The 16322-nt window shown below is 35.8% G+C and overlaps 1 protein-coding gene and 1 pseudogene across 1 annotated transcript; one reads left to right on the top strand and one right to left on the bottom strand.

The window, feature by feature from the left end:
- Window positions 1–131: 131 nt before the first annotated feature.
- LOC129379168 (alpha-tectorin-like) lies at window positions 132–13650 on the top strand. The gene is made up of 20 exons (XM_055059821.1): window positions 132–321; window positions 1112–1167; window positions 1907–2004; window positions 2637–2864; window positions 2947–3030; window positions 3242–3347; window positions 3427–3556; window positions 4417–4660; window positions 5134–5290; window positions 6215–6302; window positions 7164–7226; window positions 7333–7536; window positions 7725–7729; window positions 7819–7953; window positions 9117–9304; window positions 10415–10569; window positions 10664–10909; window positions 11001–11163; window positions 11292–11384; window positions 12284–13650. Exons 2-19 carry the CDS (start codon window positions 1122–1124, stop codon window positions 11382–11384), a joined length of 2433 nt encoding a protein of 810 aa, XP_054915796.1. The 5' UTR covers window positions 132–321; window positions 1112–1121; the 3' UTR covers window positions 12284–13650.
- Window positions 13651–14658: 1008 nt separating this feature from the next.
- Window positions 14659–15811, bottom strand: LOC129379167 (trace amine-associated receptor 8a-like; annotated as a pseudogene).
- Between the last annotated feature and the right edge of the window lie 511 nt (window positions 15812–16322).

Here is a 16322-nt window from a genome sequence, read left to right as displayed (position 1 = left end):
TCAATTCGTACACAACATGGCATTATGAAACTTGACACCTAACATTGTCACAGCATAATCCTCTTCCCCAACTAAAAGTCTCTCTTAATTGCAATGTTTTGAAAGTGGAATGTCCCCTGCCAAAAGCCAGTTTGAGAAAACAAAAAGCTCAGAGAAGAAAGGAAGGGAAATCTACAGCTGGGCTGTAGCGCTCTGCCTGGTATATAGACCAGGCAGAGCGCTGTGTGTCCTTCACATTGCAGGGCTGGGGTCGGAGGTCAGCCCGTGACAATCCAGAGATTTCACTTCAGACACTGAGCTGGTCAACTTTCCTGCCATCAGGTGAGAAACAGACAAAAAACACTTTATTAGTTATTTATTTTTCTGTGTTTATTCCTACTAACCTAAATCTTCTTCAACCTGATTGTGTTCAATTATTGAATTAAACAACAATGAGCTGAATTCGGGCTGGATTTATGACATCATTCCAAAGCAGCTAAATTCAAAGTGAAATATGTTCTGTCCACTTATAGTATTAAAAGATGCTTTTTTTTTACATCTCCTTTTCTCTCCGTGTTACTTGGTGTTACTTGATTTTTCTTTATTTCATCCTGATTTATCAAACTTTTTTTTAACCGTAAACAGACCTACATTAAATTGAATGCACACATAGGGATCGAAACCTGTAGTGTAATGTTACTGAGAATCTAAATACAAAATCCTACCTTGGACTTTTGAAGTATTTGTTTTAGAAAATAAATGAAAACCACATAGAATTTTGCTTTCACTTCAAAATGATAAAGTCTTTTGAATCTATCATAGAGAGTACAAAATAAACATTCTGAGCTTACTCGGTGTGAAGTGTCTACTGTAAAAAAGTTCAAACTATTTAAAATACTTTATAAAAATAAAAAAAAAGATGTCAGGATGGCACACAGTATAGTTTGAGTGACATCTCTGTGAAATATGCAGATCACTAAGCAGATCATTGAGGGTTTTGGTGTCATGCTCCATTAGAGATATGAAACTTTATTAGAATCTTCCTTTTGTTCATATTAAACATACTGGGATTACAATGGAAATACTTTGGATGACAAGTAATTTCCAGGTGTGTTTGCTGTGATTGTTTCAGATCCATAAACATGATGTTCTTTAAGCTCTGCCTGATTGGATTCAGCATGCTGACAGGTAGGAAAGCTTCGTGTTTCAGACACAACGACCTGAGTCCATATGAATTTATTCTAAAAAACGCCTTTGTTGGATGGTTTATTGATTACTTCATTTCCGTGTCCCTAATGCAGGGTTAGTGTGAAACATGTCACTTGATACTTGTCTATATTAGATAGACATCAGTAGGAGAAGGCAATCCATGAATAAAACAACAACAAAATTATATTTTGTGCACTCATAACATGAATATTTTAGACTTAGACTTAGACTTAGACTTCCTTTATTGTCATTGTACAAAAAAAACACAAGGTGAATCTTGACAACGAAATGTCGTTACTTGGCTACCAGTGTAGCAGAGCTAAAACCTTATACTACACCATAAATAAAAATACAATACAAGTGCCATAGAATACACAGATTTAGTGTTGTGAAAAAACTAAACTAAAGTGCATGTATCGACCATGTCCATGGGGGGGTGATTTGGTTTGTGAGTGTGTGGAGGGGTGTTATGTGGCGTTAAGCAGTCTGATGGCCCGGGGGAAGAAACTGTTCAGTAGTCTGGTTGTTCTGCACAAGATGCTTCAGAACCTTCTTCCAGACGCCAGGGGGAAAACAGTCCATGGTTGGGGTGGGTGGGTCGGAATTCCTTCCTCTGGAAGGAATTATAAGGTGAGGGGGGTGTTAGTTTATCCATCCCTCTGGGATGGATAAACTATTTTGAATGACATGTTTAAAATGTTTTTGTCTGCATTATTAGCTGCAGCTGGAAGTCATCAGGCTTTTACCAGCTCTGCAGAGATGAACATCTCATCTTGCCCCATCACCTACTATGGTCAGAAATATGAAAAAGTGTATGTGAGTAATACTTCTTTCAATATTTCCCACACATTGTTGATCATTCCATGACATCAACCAGCCAGTACTATTTTAAACTCCATCAGTATTGCTTCCATCAATATGAATAAAAAGCTTCCATAACAATTTAAATGTTGTTTTTTTTAGTTAAAGAATCCACAGAGTGACAGAAGCTAGCAAGCTAGTCTAAGCTTCTGATTTGACAGATCAGTATATTGTATATCATTTTAAAGGAAAACACCATTGCTTGGATTAATTAATTTCCCAAACATTTATAGCATGTGCATCTTCACAGACTGATGTTTGTACACAAAAATAAAGTAACAGATTTTAGATTCTCTTTTTTGACACAATGGAACAACTTCAGATAAATACTTCATCTAACAAACATTGTATGCAATAAAATGTTTGACCATTGACATTTTCCTTATTTCAAGAAACCTCCTGAAAAACTCAATAAAGTATTAACTACTGAAAAAGTACTGAATTTATAATTCACACACTTACATTTTAAAGATTATCTAAGCGTGCACGAGGATTAGGGCCACTAAAAAAAAGGACTTTTCTCTCAATTCTAATTCTAATAAGTTTATCATAATCAATCATTCATTGTTTCTCCTCTTGTTGGACAGGTGGGCTTCAACGCAGACAGATTTGCAGTTTGCTTTAAGGGTTTATACCAACCTGGCATCCAAAACGACTGCATTCTGATGTCCGGTGGAATGGCCGACAGGGGCGGCCTGTCTGTGCTCAGGAGAGAAATACCAACTGGATCCGGAGTTCACAAGCTTCTGCCAAACCTGAAATACGCTGGAAAATGTGTGAATGTAATCCCACTAAAGGACTGTCAGCAGTCTCAGGTGAGTAAGTCACTGCCAGGTATAAGCTTTAAATTAAGACACTTTGTTTAAAAAAACTCTTCGACTAAATACGTGTTGTCAGGTTGAACAGGTGGAACTGGGAAACTTTGGGGCCCAATCAATCCTGGCAATCAAGACATATTCTGGATACACCAATGTTAATGTGGTATGTTGGCGCTGTATCATAAAAATCGGAAAACTGGACACACATTAAGATCTCATTTTAAGTTTATCACTAAAATATAAATAATAATTCCCGATTTAAATGAATGTCTTTTATTTATTCAAAATAAGTTGTTTTATTTAAACAGAGAGAACTCAGAGGCCAGCCTGCAGACGGTTTGGTCTTGTTTACATGCTTTTCTGTTATTTTGTAGGTGGCTGATGCTCAGGTTAACGGACTCACTGTTTCTAAACATACTTTCCAGACCTCTGAGACAAACAGTGGTGTTATTACTGATGTGAGCGGATGCAGATTTTCAGGTTAGGTACAAAACATAAAATGAAAAAAATGTAGGATTTTAAAATAGTTATTTTTAAAATTTTATTCTTATCTCCCCAGGACTGGTCTATGAGACCAACATAACAGTGAATGATCCAAGAATCTGTTCTACAGTGACATGTGATGTTAGCGGAGCTGCAACAGCTGTCAGCCACTGTGGCCCCCTGGAGCACTGCCAGGGAGATGGCAGGTAAACATCCAGAGAAAAGGAAATGCTTCTCAAACGGATCTTTTGGTATACATTTAAAACCAGATATTTACATACAATAAACCCCTGAATTGTTCATACTCCTGGGTTCTTAGATGTTACATTGTTTTATTTCAAAGTGTTTTGTTTCTCATGAGAAATTAGTTTGAAAGATTGTAGAAAAATGTAGGGAAATACTGTTAAATTTTTATATATGTTGCATATTTCACAGAGAAAACATACAAAAGTGCTGTAACATTTTATTTGAAAAGCTGTGCATAGCACTAACGTGACACTGTCATGAACATGAAGGAGTCATGAATGTTCACGACTGTTTATCAAAAAGTGTCTTTCGGTAAATAATTGCACTTGTAAGGCAAATGTGCATTAAAAGTATCAGCATAGCATTATTTGGTAAATAATTACCTTTTTTATGCAAAGTTGCATTAAAAGTCAATTAAAAGAGCAAACTTTGCATTAAAAGTGTCCTTATTTACAGAATGACACTTCATTCAGCTGTAACATTGATGAAGATGCCTCCATATTCGTAACAGGTGTTATGTTTATGACAGTGTAATAACAGTCTTATTCACAACCCTTCAAATAAACTGTTACCAAAAGTGCTTTATGACTAAAAAAAAAAAAAAAATCAACAATGCAATATAAAAACAATGAAATAAAAAGCAACCAGATTCACATACTTCTGCCAGGGATTTTTCAACATTTCTTTGAATAGTATATAGATTTAATATTGTGCATTTATGAACTTTTAAACTGAGTTTTTCATTAATATGATAATCATACATACATGACCTTGATGGTTTCGGTGTTTGGAATGATCTGTCTCTCCTTGTTCCCTCCAGCTGTGCCATGAACACTGTTTGTTCTGTAACCGGGTCCACCGTCATAGGCTTCACTAGCAAACTTCAGTCTGTCTCTGACCGCTGTGGCTACTCTCTGCTGAGGTCTTCGTCTCTCCCAGGTCTCCATGTGCTGGGAATTTTTAAGGAAAGACGACGTAAAGATCTGAGTTTTCTGGACCGAGTCATCCTAGAGCTGGACAGGGAAGGTCCTCAGATTTCCTTAGAGCAAGGCAGCAAAGTTAAGGTGAGCAACTTTAGAAATTACTTTGTTTTCTTTCTGTCTGTTTGTGTACAGTCCATGTGTAACATATTCGGAAACCACATATATATTTTAAGGAAGTGTCATTATATTTAGACAATGAAAAAGAAATAATTTTTTCAAGGATGCTAGGATTAAAGGGTTTTTATTAATGTAGATGTGCTTTTCTGACTGTAACAACAGTTGATCTTTGCAAAAATTACATAGATAATCTTAAGCAGTTAATAAAAAGACAAACTTTCAAATCTTTCAACTTTTGCAGCCTTACTGTGAGAAATTGTCTTTTCTTTCTTTCTTTTTTTTGGAAAACTGTTTGGTCTTAATTTGTATGCTGTGCAGCTGGACTGATTTTTTTATTTTTAATTTGAATTTGAATTGATAAACAGTTGGTATCTAAAAGAGCAAACAACGAAATGAGGGAATGTGTCCTCTCTCTCTGTTCCTCTCTTGTGGTGAAGGTAAATGATGAATTCCTGATAGTACATGCAACGCCCCAGATAGTCCACAGTGTGGTGCTCACCAAGAGCCACACCGGAGTGAATGCAAAGTTTGAAACTTCCAACTTCACAGTGTCTGTTGTCTTTGATGGCCATACTGCAATAATTCATCTATCAGGTAAGGTGTCGTGACTGAAAGCTGAGGATGATTTATTGATTTGTGTCTGTTCTGTTTTCATTCTTCAGTGAATGAAAACCCAACAAAGCACAGGACTTACACACACACCCACACACACATATATCTATCTATCTATTTATCTATATATCTATCTATCGATCGACAGATAGATAGAAAGATACATATGTATATAAATATATGTCTCTATCTAGAAATATATATACATATACATATACATAAGTAGCATGATAAATCAGCCTGAGCAATGAATTAGAGAAACAATTGTTTAAATATACATATATACAAAAGAAAAAAATAAGTAGAAACAAATTTATGTGAATAAATATAGTTGAGATTTAAAATATATTACTTTTTAAAAATACCATCTATGTAGCTGTTAAATTTGAATTATTATATTCATGTTAAAAGAATGTTTAAGAATAAAAAAAGACAATCATTTTCTGTAGACGTTATCCAGCAATAAACAGCTGACCAAAAATCTTTCACTTTAATCACACAGAAAAAAATAATAATAATAAGTTACAGAACCTCCATGTTTGACTGTTAAAGGATGGTGGTTTTGTATGAAAAAGGTATAGAGTTATTCTCATAGTTAAGAAATCAGTTTTAAATTCTGTAAAGAAATTTCTTATTTTGATGCTGTAAAATGACACCCAGTGCAGAATTGTGTGAAATAATTGAAGAGGACAATTATTTCCTTTTTTTAATCATTTAATCATTTTCAGAGGAAAGGCTTGGATGACTTGACACACACTGAAGACATACACTTTCATCAACCCAAACTAATTCTGCTTCCTACTGCTGAAAAAGTGCTCACTCTCAGACGATCATGATAGAACTGATGATTTCAGCAGAATGATTTGAAAGAGTTATGCTTTCTCATAACTCTCTCCTGTTCTCCAGGATCAAGCGAAGTTCCTGTGGAGGGTTTATGTGGTGATTCAAGCTCAACTGTAAATGAGCAAAAACCGTCTGTATACAGTGACACAGGGTAAGAACTCATTCATAATATCCATAGGAATATTGGGAAAAGGAACACATTTTGGTCTATTGAGGGTGGGATACAACCTGTTTTTAATAACTGTAACAATGCATGGTTCCTCAGAACTCAGCTTCATTCATCAGCTTTGTAGTCTGACACAATTACTGCACTGTGTGATAGTACAAAGGGGAACACCCTAATAATAATAAATTTAATAATAAATTTTATTTGTAACACACCTTATATTTCAAAGAAATCTGAAAGTGCTACAGAGACAAGAATAAATTGTAGAGCTTACAATAAAACATACAATAATACATCTCACATCAAGTGGTACAAAAATAAAAATTAAAACTAATAATTTGAAGTAAAACTTACAATTTTAAAAGGCCAGTTTAAAAAGGTGAGTCTTAAGACCTATTTCAAAGGCCTCCACACCTTGTGGGGCCCTCAGGGGCTCTGGAAGGGCATTCCAGAGCCACGGAGCTACTGCCTGAAAAGCCCTATCTCCCATAGTGGCAAGTTTGGTCTTAGGTTGATGCAGGCAGTAAAAGGAAGTGGAGGAACGAAGACTTCGAGAGGTAGCGTGCGGTGAGAGGAGTTCACTGAGATAAGCAGGGGCAGTTCCATGGATCCATTGATAGGTGAGCAGACAGAGTTTGTAATGTATTTTATATTTGATCAGTAGCCAATGAAGTGAGTTGAGAACAGAAGTGATATGGTCATATTTGTGCCTCCTCATCAGGACCCAGGCAGCACAGTTCTGAATGTGCTGCAGCTTTTGCAAGTTTTTACCAGAGGCCCCAACGAGGAGGGCATTACAGTAGTCCAACCCTAATATTTATTTATCTTCTTTTTTTTGCTCCAAAGTTGCCAGACTCAATATGAAGATGATTCTGACAGTACAAGCAGTTGCAACACTACTGCAAAATGGTGAATGTACATTTCATATATCTAAAGTTTTGTTTAATAAGAGCTGAGTTATCTCATCTCTTAAAAATTATTGTGCATTTCCCATTTTTTTGAACCACTGGAAAAGGTGTGGTCTTCTGCAAGAGGGTTCTTTCACTGCCTGTAACTCATATGTTGACCCGGAGCCCTTCATTCAGGCCTGCATTCAAACCCTGTGCAAATACCCTGCAGTGGACGGCCTGACATGCCACTTCCTGAAGCGTTACGCTGAGGTCTGCAAATACATAAAGCAATGTAACAGTGGAGGACTGGACATCACATATCAGTTGTCGTAAGGCTGTCCTTTTCTCTGTGTGTTGTGAGCTCTAAAAATGCTGGAGATACTTTTTTCGTTTTTTTTTTTTTTTTTTTTTTTAAACATAGGCTCAGAAATACTAGAATAAAAATGCAGAACTAAGCTTACAGTCTAATAAACAGTTCAACCTTCCTTTGAATGTTTTAGGAATTAACTTCTGCCAGTGTTTGTAAAACAGTTTAACCTGCATTTTCTTCATGCACTTATAGACACCATTTTAAAAGCTTTTCTGTTTTCCTCACGCTTGTGCATTTACAGCTGTTCCTCAGGACGGCTGTCAGGACATGTTCTGCAGTTCACATGAGTTCTGTGGTGTGGACAGCTCAAGCAGGAAGCCCCGCTGTCATTGTAGGGGTCTTTTTGCATCCAAGTACAAACCAACAAACTCCTTTGGTAAGTCAGCTCTGAGGTATATCAACAAGAACCTTTCAAATCATTCTGCAAATACAAAAGCAATGTGACAGGAAATTTACTTTCTTATTAAAAACATAAATATTGTTTCAAGATAAAAATTATTTTGGTGGTAATCATTGCGGTTTCAAATTCAAATTCAAAAACCCTATAACATTATGCTGTTCACCAGTGTCTAAACACATGGACATGAAAAATAATGCAAATTTCAAGTAAAATAAAATACAACATAAAAACCGAAAAAAATATTTTCAAAATACCTTTAATACTTTATTTAAAATCTCAAATTTATGCTGAGGAGTAAATTAGGATATCATATTTATTGCAAATAAAAATGATTTATTTGGAATCATTTTTCCCAAACAGATATCAGAATCTGGTAAATGTCTACAAGAAGCATCTCACTATTTCAGCTAAAATGAGGAGAACATTTTCCTCACAATCCACATGGTATTAATATTTATAGTTTAAGGAGTAAAACACTGGTGAGTCTTCATAATTAAAAAACTCACTTAACCAAGTTTTTGATTTAAACCTAAAGAAACCTAAAGATTTTAAGGTCCTGAAAAACATTAAATAGTTTCAAAAGAACTCTTTTGGTATAGTCAGTAGAATTGAATCATTAGATCACTGTGTCATACCAGTGGACCTAATGCTGTGCTGTATTACAGGAGCAGTGTGGCTTAGTGGGTGTGACTGTGTGAAGCATCTATGTAGGAACATGCAGCAAGCAAAAGTCAAAGTACTGTCAAACTGAAGCACCAGAAGCAGGAAAATATAAACAAAATAATCATAAAACATATTAGTGCTTGAATGTCACGGCAGTAACATTTGTGATTTCCATCACAAATGTTCACAAACGTCGTCAGTGTTTCGCTAACATCAAAAAAACACATTCACAATGATAATGTTTCCATTAAGAAATGCCTCCAAAATTATACAGGATAAGATGACTTTTTAACAAGAACTGAGTTGTAATTGGCAGATTGCCTTTGAACAAATATATTTTAGAATGTCAAATTCTGCTGGGCATGGCGCCCATTCAGATTGTCTCATTTTCTGGTCTTTCCAACGTAACTCTGACACTTCCAGAAAGTTAAAGAGGTTGACTAATCTGAAGTACTCATTATTGTTCTGATGTTCAGGTGAGCCGATTGTCTGTGCAGACAAAGCTGCCACAGTAACTCTGGCTAACTGCCTGCTAGAGGACAAAGGCATCAACTACTCTGTCTTACACCTCAACGACCAGTCCTGCAGAGGTCAACTGGATAACTTGACCCATTTGGTGACATTCAGTTTCAGCAGTCAGGATACCTGTGGTACAGTGGTCCAGGTAGGTATCATCTCAGGAAACAAATTTCTTATCAAATGCTTAAAAAAAAAAAAAAAACTGGAAGGAAATACAGAAATGTTGGAAGCAGGGGACAAACAGGTTTTGCCTTTAAACTTTGAATAACAATAAATTACTAAATCTAATTGTCAGCAAAATTGGCCTATTCGAAAATGACATCTGTTCAAAATTTCATCTCTACACAGTTTTGGAAACCATAGATTCACATTAACTGTGCAAAAATTGATTCAGGTAAATGTCTTATTAAAATATACTTGGGCATTTTGCCCCAGGAGCAGGTTAGACCATTTAGTCTGAGCATTCTCTTTGGTTTTACTTACTCGACTTACATGTCTGTTGTTTTTTTTTTCTGACACATCCACATTTATTTTTTTTTTCCAGTTATAATAGTTATATTTGACAACAGTTGAAGTGTTTTTCTTTATTTTTTGTCTTTATTTTTTGTTAAAGTCCAGTGTAAAAAGAGAACATTTACAAATTTGGCACATTTTACTTTGACACATAATTTGGCACCATAAAATATGTCAAATTTTACTGTTGCACCCTCTCCCCCCACACACACAAATTAAACCCATTAAAATGTATGCTATATTTTGGCACTATGAGAGCTCCCTACAATATCTTTTTACACTTGTACATAAACTCAAATGCTTTCTGCTCAACTCACATGCTCAATTGCTTTGTGTAGGTCTCTAGCCAAGAGTCTGACATTTCCATGGAGACTAAATGTGTCTATGTTGTACAGTAATGATAGGTGTAGAGAAACTGCTCCTAAGCCATAACTCACACTTTTGCAGGCAGAACAATTTCTAGATAACAATTAAATATTAAAGTCAAATTCAGAATATAGTTTTTGTTTTTTGAATCCAGTTAAAAAATTTGTAATTAAAAACACAATCACTTTGTAATGTTATAGTTTGAGTTGTCAATTGAAAACAGAAAGAATGACAGACAGCATTGATCTACAAGTGAAGCAAATCACTTCAGACACTTTTGCCTTGCCTTGCATAAATAAAACAAATGTAAAAAGGCTAATTTGTTACAGGAAATACACAGAACAATAACATAATTTATGTTCCTGTGAACATGTAGGCAAACAACAGCCAAATTATTTACAAGAACGCTATCGTGACTCAGAATATCCCCATGTTTGGATTGATCACTCGGCATGACAAGGTGCACATGGACTTCTCCTGTCGTTACAGCCAACCAGACATAAAGACACTGAGCATCCGATTCAGACAAAGGTATGTGCTGCATGAAGAGTACTGACACCAGGGGTCTCACTCTGCTTTTCACTGAAAACAAAAACCTTTAACTTATGAAATGTCTGAATTCCAGCTCTGTGATCCAGCACATTTCTTCTGGTGAATGGAAATACAATCTGACCATGGAAGCCTACACCAGCCGCGACCGCACAAAACCCATCGATTCTGATGCAGACATTGACCTGAACCAGAGGCTCTGGGTAGAGCTGAAGACATACGGACTGGAGGAAGACAGGGTTGCTGTGGTAACCGATTCCTGCTCGGCAACAAATCAACCTTTGCCAACTGGAGGCCTAAGATATAATCTCATTATCGATGGGTGAGACATACAGTGATGCTCACAAGACTAAAATAAATCAACGTTGATCCCACCCAATCCCTGACTTCTTGGTTCCCTATTTTTCGAGCAGCTGTCCTAATCCTAAAGACCCAACAGTAGCGGTGGAAAGAAATGGACTGGGAACGTCCACCATTTTTTCTTTCAATACTTTCCAGTTTACTGGCAGTAATGGCAATGTTTTTTTGCACTGCAAAGTAGAGCTGTGTGTCAGACAAGGGGACAATTGCATCCAGGTAAGCTTCTTACATGTAAATAGACTCACATAAAACCTAACATACATTCTCATTGATGCAGATGCTGTTTTTAGTTAACTCTGCATACTAAACATTCGATGCCAATCTTAAATCCATCTTTTATTTAGAGGTGCACTCAGACTGTGAGAGGACGCAGGTCTGCCCGGCCAAAAAATGAGAACATAATCCCCGCCTTCATCTCAGTAGCCTGGACTTATTAGGTAAGGGAATCCCTAAATTAGCTTTTTCTCACATTTAACCAAAGATGATCAGTCTGCTTATTATAAATTCAGATGACAGAAGTGAAACTGATTTAATTATTGATACATTTCTTAAATATGACAAGACAAAAGCGCTAAAAAATATTTATGATCAGGGAATATTTATTTTATAGCCATTCTTCAATTGAATTAAGTTGTTTTAAATTTCAATGTGAGACTTATGTCACATTTCCTCTTTGGGAAACTTTGCAATACACTTGGTTCAGTTTATTTCTATTCAAGTAAATCTTTTGCAGTCCGTTACAATCCAGTCCAGTTTCAATAATAATAATAATAATAATAATAATAATAATAATAACAATAATAATAATAATAATAATAATAATAATAATCCAAATTAAACTAAAGCATTTGAAAGTTTGTCAAATTGTGTTTAAAATCAATATGTTAATGACTCCATCAATTTACAATAATTGTTATTTAAACTTCCACAGTAAAATGGTATCTACAACAGTTTGATTTTATTATTTCACTAGCTGTATATTTAAAGACTTGTAATTGCTTAATTAATTAGAACAAATGTTCCTAAAGCATGTTTAAAACAAGGACAACTGAAAAACGTCAGGATAAAAAAAACATTTAATGTTATCACTTCAGAACATCTTGGGATATTTTATTGACAATTGAAATTGTGTTTGATGAAAGTCAGTCAGGATTGTTTTTTTTCCATCTTAATGAAAATTTAACTGCTGAATAACTTTATACTACATTATTATGAACTCCACAAAAACATCATTAATTTTCCTTCACCTGGTTTGTAGAGTAAAAATGAGGTAACGTATTTGACCTCTTAATGTTACGACAAGGACAGCTATAACTAACATTTGGTTGTCTTATAGGGTTTCATGGAAAAACAGTCTGACAACCTCAGTCCTGATGGGTATTGATACAATGAAGAAATCACCTGGGGCTCATAATGAAATGTGCTGAAATGTGGAATAGATTCTGTACTTTTAGAGATGAAAGACTTATGTGTTTTTGAGAAGTGATATAGTCTGGTGGAGGAGAAATTATTTTCAATAACAGGACAAATACGATAAATTCTTAAATTTTTGAAAAAGGTCCATGAAGAGTTTTCTACTTTGTTATCTTGACTCTGCTTCACCAATTTAGCTTCAGCTCTCCATTTTGTCTGCTCCCATGCAGAAGTAGAGCAAGCATCATAGGTGAAGCTCACTGCATTGTCTGAGACGTTTGGTGAGACATTTTGGAGTAGTCATCCAACATTAAAGGAAAAGAAGATAAATGAAACTATTTTTAGCGAATCAAATATCAGCTCTGTGAAGTTATTTGGGGGAAACCATAGAGAAATTGACATTAAAGCCCAAGGGTCTGATCTTAAAAGATTCCACAATGTGTTCTAAACTGCTTTGAAAAACATGAATGTGTTTCATACGATCCCATAGAGAAAGGTTGAGGGGGGAAATTATTATGTTTTTATTTTTCATCTGCAATATTTCCTTGACTCCATAAAAGGTTTCTGGCTACTAATTTTTGTTAGATAACGATGCACATTTGAAGCTTAAATGACATACTACAAACAAAACTGACAGAGACAGAAGAATAAAGTCGGTGGGATTGTGGAGCTTCCTGGAAAAGTAAAGAAAACTTGTTACTTTTGTCAAGATTATTGTATAAATTGTTGAACCCACAATAAGTCAGGTGAAACCACAACAAACTCTAAAGCATTATATATAATTATATATAAAGTAAAATGTCACCTGAAATGAGAGATGGATATGATGACCAGCAGATTCAGGGTTACATTGGTCAGAGAAATGAAACACAATAAAAAGGAAATTAGCAAAGCTTCAGAGTGAGAATGCTTTAGCTTTTTGCAAGAATAGTTGAGAAGTTTGGGAAAGCAGAGTTCCTCTTCTTCCATTATGAGAAAAGAAAGCTCAGCAGAGCTCTGAGAGTCTCATCATGGACTTTAAGCCCGTAGTTAAAGCATCCGGTAAAAAATGTTTAAAAAAAAATAATTGTTTTTAAAAGTCTAATTATTTAAAGCCTTTCTTATTCACTGATGTTTCTATGAATTCTATTAAATTAAATTATCTACAAAGTTCTTCATGGACTCACTCCACCTCCGCTTGCTATATATTTTAAGCAAAGAGCTGAGCGAGGTCTTGGCACCAGGGCGTCTTCCAGAGGAGACCTGGAGATCCCTTACAGAAAAACAACATTTGGGCAAAGGGTTCTATCAGTCAGAGGGAGTCACTTCTGGAACAGTGTGCCGGCTAGGATCAGAGAGTGTTCCACCTATAGCGTTTTTAAAAAACACCTGAAACTGTTTATTAAAACTTCCCAGACATGTCATCATTTTAACTAACTTTTTACTGTGTTTTTTGTGAATGTTTGTTAATGTTTGTTAAATGTTTGTTAATTCTTGATTGTATGTTTATAATTTCTTTTTGTTGTTTGGGTCTCCTTGTCTAGGACTACAGATGGAAATTAGCAATTATGCTATAATCTGGCTCATTTACAGTCTATACAGTAGTGTTGATTGTTCATTAATGTGCACTGTCCTTAATAAAGATTAAAGATTAAATATTTGCGTAAAGTCTAAAATATCTGCCCATGTGCATCAGTCAGGATGATCGACGGGCTTCAAATTGCATTTGATTTGCATTTTGCATTTGTGCATGGTCGTGCATGCGCATTTGTGTGTGTGTATACACTGTCCATTCTTGTCTGTCTGTGGCTCCCAACATCCACTATTGAATATTCATATACAGAAACATTGTATGCATAAGTATAGGCATGCACACACACACACACACACACACACCACACACACACACACACACACACACACACACACACACACACAGACGCACACTCCTCATCCACACTCTATGCTCCCTGGTCCAGCTACTGTTAAGTTCAAACCCAGGATTTGTGTCCTTCAGTCTGGGGTGGAGATAAACAGAACATCCTGCAGCTGTTGGCTTTATTACCTTTTTGAACTTATCTACATCTATTAAATGCTATAAATTACCACATTATGATGATCTTCTAAAATGCAGTTAGAATACTTTCTGCTTATTTACCATTAACACAAATTCACTGCTTGGAGTTTTAAGTTCAGTTGCAAAAAAGAGAAGGTTTATGATAAATCATTGACACTAATTTGTTATGTTTGTCATTTACTTAATTATGTGCAAAATTACATATGGTGACCAAGAATAACTCATCCAGACTGCTCTTTATGTTATGAAAGTATGTTGGCACCAGAAGAACCGGACCTTAGCACTTGAAATGTAAATGTAATTTTCATAGCTTTTCTGAACCAGGGATAAAATAAGGCATAAATCAGAGGGTTCAGACAGAAATTAAAATAAAACAGACATAGAAGAAAGGTCATGGTCAAAGTGTTCAATAGTGAACTTTTACCAATTAGTGTGACACAGTAATATTCGAAGATGCAGACAATAAATTAAACTACAACGACCCCAAGAATACTGGCTGATTTAGCACAGATTTCTTCACATTTGCCTTTCTGGACTGTTTTTGTTTAATGTGAGAGCGCATGGTCTGAATCTGAGACAGGGCAACCGCAAACACTCTTACATATAGTACTATTAAAACAGTAATGGAAATAATAAAGGTCAACATAAGATCTGTGACATTTTCAATGAAGCCAATTTCAACCACACACTCCACAGAACATGAATTAAATTTCCCTGGTTGTTGAAACCAGGGAAATTTAATTCATGTTAGACCTTAACATAGACCTATTAAGGTCTATGTCCTTAACAGAATCAGGACATAGACCACAGAGAAGATCCAGCACAGAGAAAGACAAATTTGAACTCTTTTTTTGGTAACCTTTGTAGAATAGCGTAGAGGATCACAGATGGCCACATAACGGTCAAGTGAAATGAGCACCATGGTGCCTACTGATGCAGAGGTTAAAATTCCACTTAATACATAGTAGAGAACACACAGGAGGTCACCAAGAAACAAGCAGCCATTTATAACCAGGATATGAAAAAACATGAAAAGGCCCACAAGAAAATCGGAGATAGCCAGAGAGAGCAGTAAGAAGTTGGTGGGAGAATGGAGTTTCCTGGAAGAGTAACATCAACAAATGTATTCTTATTCTTATTCTTATTATTACATCTTGCAGCTTTACAATATGTTTTCAGAAATATTTATAAGTCGCAATATTGCCCTTTTTAGAAAGCAGCATAGAACTACCGGAAATGTGAAATGGAGATGATGACCAAAAAGTTAAGAGCAGTAGGAACCAGAGACATGAAGAACAATCCAAAGTAAATCAAAGTATTTACTGAGTGAAGAGACAATTTCTTTTTACAGGAGGAGTTAAATGCATCTGGAAAGCAGAGTTCAGATTCATCCATCGTCTGCAAATCAAAGAAGAGCAACTGAGACTTCCTTTAAGACACCCTGCTGTTGCTCTGATACTGCACTCTGGAAGCTGAGGCCCCACCTTTGTTGATATGTTGACAAGGACATGGAGGTGTTTATTGAACACCTCCATCTTTGGTGATAGATAGGCTCTCTAAATTGTTTTTTTTTTTTAAATTTATAAACAATGAATGCAAAACGATCGTCATTCACCATCATCTTAAGACCAACATTAAATTAAGATTTAACAATGAACCCTAACACCAATGTTTGCAAAGACCAGCCAGACATTATTGACAATGTTATATTGTCAGATGAAAAACTTCAAATTGTCGAGCCATGAATACAGGAAGCTGGTGTCACTATTGCTCCAGGACTGTAAAGGAATTAGCCTGGGATGAGGGGCTCAAAGAGGCGCTGCTTCTCCAGGTTGAGAAGAACCTTTTGAGGTGACTCGGGCTGGCCAGGTTTTTTCCTGGACACTCCTTTGGTGAGGTGGTCTGG

The sequence above is a fragment of the Poeciliopsis prolifica genome, unplaced genomic scaffold, assembly GCF_027474105.1.
Source record: "Poeciliopsis prolifica strain line A6 unplaced genomic scaffold, Auburn_PproV2 SCAFFOLD056, whole genome shotgun sequence".
In the NCBI taxonomy this organism is placed as follows: domain Eukaryota; kingdom Metazoa; phylum Chordata; class Actinopteri; order Cyprinodontiformes; family Poeciliidae; genus Poeciliopsis; species Poeciliopsis prolifica.
This window is presented reverse-complemented; position numbering and strand designations above follow the sequence as displayed.

Bases quoted from the DNA above. Each gene is read 5' to 3' on its own strand.
- LOC129379168 (XM_055059821.1), top strand. From the start codon at position 1,122: ATGATGTTCTTTAAGCTCTGCCTGATTGGATTCAGCATGCTGACAG. The intron at 3,557-4,416 runs GTAAACATCCAG...TGTTCCCTCCAG, and splicing joins CACTGCCAGGGAGATGGCAG to CTGTGCCATGAACACTGTTT. The intron at 10,910-11,000 runs GTGAGACATACA...TTTTTCGAGCAG, and splicing joins TATAATCTCATTATCGATGG to CTGTCCTAATCCTAAAGACC.